Below are 5,820 nucleotides of genomic sequence, written 5' to 3' on the forward strand. Positions count from 1 at the left end.
GAAAATAGAAGACTAGAATTAACTAAAATGATACACTAATCACCAGCTTATGCAATTTTCAATATTTTGCTAATATCGTTTCATCTCTTTCCCAACACTTTTTTTTCCTCGAGGTATTTTAAAGCACATTTGGGCAAGTTGTTGTTTTAAAGATGTCTGTGCTTCAATTTTCTCAGCTAGGAAATGAAGATTATAATATCGAATTCACGGGGTAGAACTGTACTTCGTATTCAATAAATGTTAACTATTATTATTTATGGTGATACCTATGTGCACCGCCCGCTCTGAGGCGTAAAAGCACTTTGCAGCTCCGAGCGCGCCTCTCAGGACAGAGGTTGTTAAATAAACAACCTGGAAGAACAGCCTGGATGAGCCCGAGTCCTGCGTGGCTAATATTACGTGCACCCCCTTCAGGCCGCCTTCATTCAGAACAGCTCAGTTTAAGGATGAAGTTTGTCCTTCGCAGGCTCCCGTCGCCACACGTGAAAATGAGGGGCGGGAACAGGAAATGGGGTTAGGCCGAGTGCCGGCGCTGGGAGGCAGCTGAGAAGAGCAGAGGGCGGCCGCTGGAAGACGTGAGGAAGAGCTACGATGTTCCGGATCGAGGGCCTTGCGCCGAAGCTGGACCCGGAGGAGATGAAACGGAAGATGCGCGAGGATGTGATCTCCTCCATACGGAACTTCCTCATCTATGTGGCCCTGCTGCGAGTCAGTGAGTGTCCTTCCAGGCTGTGGCCGTGAGACTAGCAGGGAGCTCGCCGACACTGCCCGCCCAACTCTGGTCTCACCGGCCTTTTGGGGTCCCTGGGGCGGAGCTAAGCGGTCGCGGGGTGCAAGGGACGTGCACGTCGAGGGCAGCGGGCGCATGCGCGCGTTGCTTAGGCTCTGCGGGTCTGGGTGGGGGTACCGGAGTGCAAGCGGCGGCTGGGACCGCGAGGTTAATCACCCAGTCCCGCCCTGTCTTAAGAGCGTTTGAATTGAAAGATTTTGTAAGGTCATCCCCCAGAGCAAGTCCCTCGTTTTGCAGACAGAAAAACTGGCATCTAGAGTGGAGAAATGGCTGGCTCAAGGTCACTCATCGATTCGGTGAATGATCTTGGCCTAGAATCCAGAGTTCTTAACTGACTGCCAAGTTTCCTTACATCAGGGCTTACCTCTGAAATCCAAAAGCTTTTGTTCCTTTTATTTGTAGAGGGTGAAGTAAATAATTACCTTTTTTCTTTCTTCTTTTTTTTTTTTAAGAAGAATAAAGGATATGAGTCTATAGGATTAATGATAATACCTGAGGATTTAGTTGACTTTTACGTTTTGTAGAAACTTTGCATTGCCTGAGTTTGACAATAGCCCTTTGAGAGAGGCAGGGCCTAAGTCTCTGTATATCCCCTTTGCAAATGTGAACTCGACTTTCAGAGGGGACTTATGCAAAGTATTAGAATTGCAGGCACACAATATTAGAGCTGGATGCAGTTTTATAGATTAGTTCTCTATTTTTACGGATAGGAATCTCAGAAGTGAATTGCCCCTTCATTTGCCGCTTCATTTTCATTTCAGCATTCTTTCCATTGTTCCTTGCTGTACATTGTTGACAGGTCTGGATGGAGAGGCAGAGATGATTCAGATAGATGAAGACCGTACCAAGTCTTCATGAGACTCGTGGAAGGCTCATGTTGGGTCTAAGGCCAGAGCTCTTGAGGTCTAGTCTCCCTTATTCTGCCCCTTTCACTGCCTGTGGTGTTAACTATGGTTTCCCGGAGGAGGGAGCCCTGGTGAACAGAAACTCCCAAATCATCTTGCTCCTTCAACAGCTTTTTACAACTCCCAACTTTACTTATTTCCTCCTCTTACCTTTTTTTGGTTGACTTAGCTACCAGTAAAATATTTGCTTCTTAGACCTACTAGAGAACGGACTTGAGGTTATGGGGAGAGGGAAGGGTGAGCGGGGACAGGGCGAGAGAGAGTCGTGGACATATACACACTAACAAACGTAGTAAGGTAGATAGCTTGTGGGAAGCAGCCGCATGGCACAGGGATATTGGCTCGGTGCTTTGTGACAGCCTGGAGGGGCGGGATAGGGATGGTGGGAGGGAGGGAGACGCAAGAGGGAAGACATATGGGAACATATGTTTATGTATGACTGATTTACTTTGTTATAAAGCAGAAACTAACACACCATTGTAAAGCAATTATACCCCAATAAAGATGTTAAAAAAAAAATTTGCTTCTTCTCAGTGACCTTTGTATTTAAGATGAATCAAAAAAAATTTTTTAAACAGAATACTGTTCCTTATCCCTTTTTAAATTGAGATATAATTTGCATGTTATTCAATTCACCCATTTAAAGTGTACAATTCATTGATTCTTAGTATAGTCAGAGTTGTGCAGCCATCACCGCAATCTGTTTTAGAATATTTTCTTCCCCTCTGAAAGAAACACCATGCCCATTAGCTGTCATTCCCCCATTTTACACCATCCCCAGCCCCTGGCAACCACTAATTGACTTTTTGTCTTTATAGATTTCCCTATTCTGGACACTTTATATAAATGGCATTGTACAATATGTGACCGTTTGTGTTTAGGATAATTTTTCAAGGTTTGTTCACACTGTAGCATGTATCAGTATTTCCTTCCTTTTTATTGGTGAATAATATTCCATTGTATGGATATCCTACACTTTGTTTATCCATTGTTTTGATGACTTACTTTTTTTTCTGATAAGAATTAGTTTAAAAAAAAAAAGCCTGGGCATACTGCTGACTTGGTCAGCTTCTGACATATTTCAATATCTTCAGTTTAATATTAACAAAATGTTCTATTAATTTAGTATGGGTATTGAGAAATAATCTGGCAGCTTTTTTGGTCACAACCATTTTTTTCCCAATATTTTTAAGTTTGATAAAATACATATAAAATTTACCATCTTAACTATTTTTAAGTGTTTGGGTTAGTGGTATTAAATTCATAATATTGTATAATCATCACCACCATCTCCAGAACTCTTTTCAGCTTGTAAAACTGAAACTCTGTAGCTATTAAACAGTAATTCCCCAATCCCCACTCCTCCCAGCTGCTGGCAGCCACCATTTTTTTTTTTTTTTTTTTTTTTTGAGGAACCACTATACTGTGCTCCATAGCAGCTACACCGTTTTACATTTCCAGCAACAGTGCACAAGCATTCCAGTTTCTCCACATCCTTGCCAAACAGTTCTTTTGTTAGTAGCCATCCTAGTGGGTGTGAAGTGGTATCTTGCTGTAGTTTTATTTTGCATTTCCCTAACGATTAATGATGCTGAGCATCTTTTCATGTGCTTATTTTGGCCATGGCACTGTTACACAAGGCAGTAATATCACTTCTTTTGATCCCTGTGACAACACTTCTTTGTTTTCTAGACATTTATATCTTCACCACCCTACTCATAATAACTGACGTAGGACTGTATCAGATGTGAACAGGAGCATGTAAATGTCATATAACTAATCAGTGGGGGAACCAAAATATGTGTCCAGCTCTTCTGGATCCCTACTTCAATGTTTTCCCACACTCTCTGTCTTTCAAATGTGTTTTTAAAAGTGAAAAATGCCATTTTGTTTCTTCTAGAGTTCTGTTCCTTTGACGGTTAAATCACAAAGTAAAGGCTTGTCATTTGAAGGAGGATTGGATTTCCTCTTTATAGTCCTAAGAGCGAGAACTACCTGGAGAAAAGATTTTATATAGTGAAAAATGAACTTTGTAATAATTCTAGCTGCATGACGGTGGGATGGGCTACCTTGAAAGACAGTGATTCCCTTTGGCTGGGTGTGCAGGCAGAGGCTTGGCCACATTTGGAGTTGTTTTGAAAAATATGTTGAACTATAAGGTTTATCTCCCAATCTTGTAATTCCATATGTAACTTGTGATTATCTGGATCTAAAAACAAATTCTGGATTTATTTTTCTTTCAGCTCCTTTTATCTTAAAGAAATTGGACAGCATATGAAGAGTGGGCTTCACGTGTGAATGCATGATATGAAGAACCTGGTTACAGTTTCTACTGCTATCTGCAGATGAATAGACCCAGAAAAATGTAAGAGACTCTTTGATTAAATGGACATAAAAATTCTACTTGTTAAGAACAAGTTTGGCTCTGGTAACTGACCTTTATAGCTAAAAGATAAAACTATTTGGGAAGTATGAAGAGACGTACCTGTGATATTCAGCCTCGGTGAACGTTGGTGTTATTGTACATGATGTCAAACTCCGTTTTCTAGCAAGTATTAATTATAAGGGAATTATGTCTGCAATGGCACTGTCGTGTGAGTCATTTCTGTGTACTTTTTTTACTTCTGTCTGGAGTATATTTGTTGACGAGTTCCTTTCCATTAGTTATGTTTTATTGAAGCCAGCACACACCATGTCATTTAAGCACAGGACCATTAGTCTCTCTCTCTCTCTCTCTCTATATATATATATATTTATTTATTTATTTTTATTTTATTTATTTATTGATTGATTTTTGCAGTTCGTGGGCCTCTCACTGTTGTGGCCTCTCCCGTTGCGGAGCACAGGCTCCGGACGTGCAGGCTCAGTGGCCATGGCTCACGGGCCCAGCCGCTCTGTGGCATGTGGGATCTTCCCAGACCTGGGCACGAACCCGTGTCCCATGCGTTGGCAGGCGGACTCTCAACCACTGCGCCACCAGGGAAGCCGTATATTTTTAATAAATGTACCAACTAAGAAAAATAGGGCTTTTATTTTTCTTAACCCACTTTTTGCTGCAAACCAGCAGTCACTGGTGAGACTACTATAATGTTGTGACTATTACAAACTGCATTAAATTGAGTTCCTCTTGTTTTGGACTGGAGAATTTGCTAATCCTGATAAAACAACATGGTTTTATTCTTAAGCAGTCTTTACGAAAGGCAACATTACTGCTTGATGCTGAGAATATGTAATACCACCAAAGGGGGAAAACGCTGTATTTTTAAGTCAGGTAGTTCTCCAAGTTTGTTGGGAGAAGGGGAAAGTCCTTAACCTTCTTCCCAGGTACAACTACATTCACTTCTTTTTAGCTAATTATATTGAGTTTACCTTCTTGTCCTAAGTAACACGATTATGTTGTTACTTTATGATTTTTCTGTTTTAGACATTGCCTGCTGACTTCTCCATGCATGTAAGGATTTGTGTCTCTTCCCTCTCCTTTCCTCCATCTCTCATGCATGTCATTTCTACTTCCTTCCAGTGTACTTATTAGTGTTGATTTTGATTAGATTGATTTCATTAGGACTCCAAATGCTGTTTGTTGTTTTCTTTTCCTGCACATCTTTTTGATTTTCCTAGGCTTAGTTTTCTGTGAACTTATCACACTAAATCAGCTAAACTTTTTGCCATTTATCTAAATCGCTGATAATCTTCTATGCCTGACGCGTGGCTGTATTCTCAGGTCTTCCTTCAGCATCATCCTGGGAATTCGTTTTCTCTCTTCTCCCATATTGGGTCTCTTGTTTTCCATATCTCGTGTCCCGTATGTGTCTGTTTACTGAGTCTCTATATTGAGTACAGTACCCGTACCCATAACTGCCTGGTATCTCAGAATCCAGAGAACTCTCTATTTTACCCTTTTCAGAAAATAAAATTCTAATCTGGGGAGGGAGTTGGGGAAGAGAGGCTACTTAACTGTAGAGTTGCAGAGAGCATCCAACTACCTTCAACCAATTCTTTTCTTCTTAGTGTGTATGCCTTCGTGCCCTACTTCCAAAGGTACATGAAACCACCAGTTCCTGAACCTTTTAGGAATTCTGTGGTGTAAATTGGGTGTTGTTTGTTTTGCTTTTCCTATTGCTGACT

The 5,820-nt window shown here is 41.1% G+C and overlaps 1 protein-coding gene across 1 annotated transcript; it reads left to right on the forward strand.

Annotated features, from left to right (window-relative positions):
* The first annotated feature begins 487 nt into the window (after nucleotides 1-487).
* TOMM5 (translocase of outer mitochondrial membrane 5) lies at nucleotides 488-4,277 on the forward strand. The gene is made up of 2 exons (XM_067743908.1): nucleotides 488-712; nucleotides 3,939-4,277. Exons 1-2 carry the CDS (start codon nucleotides 592-594, stop codon nucleotides 3,971-3,973), a joined length of 156 nt encoding a protein of 51 aa, XP_067600009.1. The 5' UTR covers nucleotides 488-591; the 3' UTR covers nucleotides 3,974-4,277.
* The last annotated feature ends 1,543 nt before the right edge of the window (nucleotides 4,278-5,820 follow it).

Source organism: Pseudorca crassidens, chromosome 7, assembly GCF_039906515.1.
Source record: "Pseudorca crassidens isolate mPseCra1 chromosome 7, mPseCra1.hap1, whole genome shotgun sequence".
Lineage (NCBI taxonomy): Eukaryota > Metazoa > Chordata > Mammalia > Artiodactyla > Delphinidae > Pseudorca > Pseudorca crassidens.

Coding starts and splice junctions, on each gene's coding strand:
- TOMM5 (XM_067743908.1), top strand. CDS start 592: ATGTTCCGGATCGAGGGCCTTGCGCCGAAGCTGGACCCGGAGGAGATG. Junction 713..3,938: donor TGTGGCCCTGCTGCGAGTCA/GTGAGTGTCCTT, acceptor TTTTTCTTTCAG/CTCCTTTTATCTTAAAGAAA.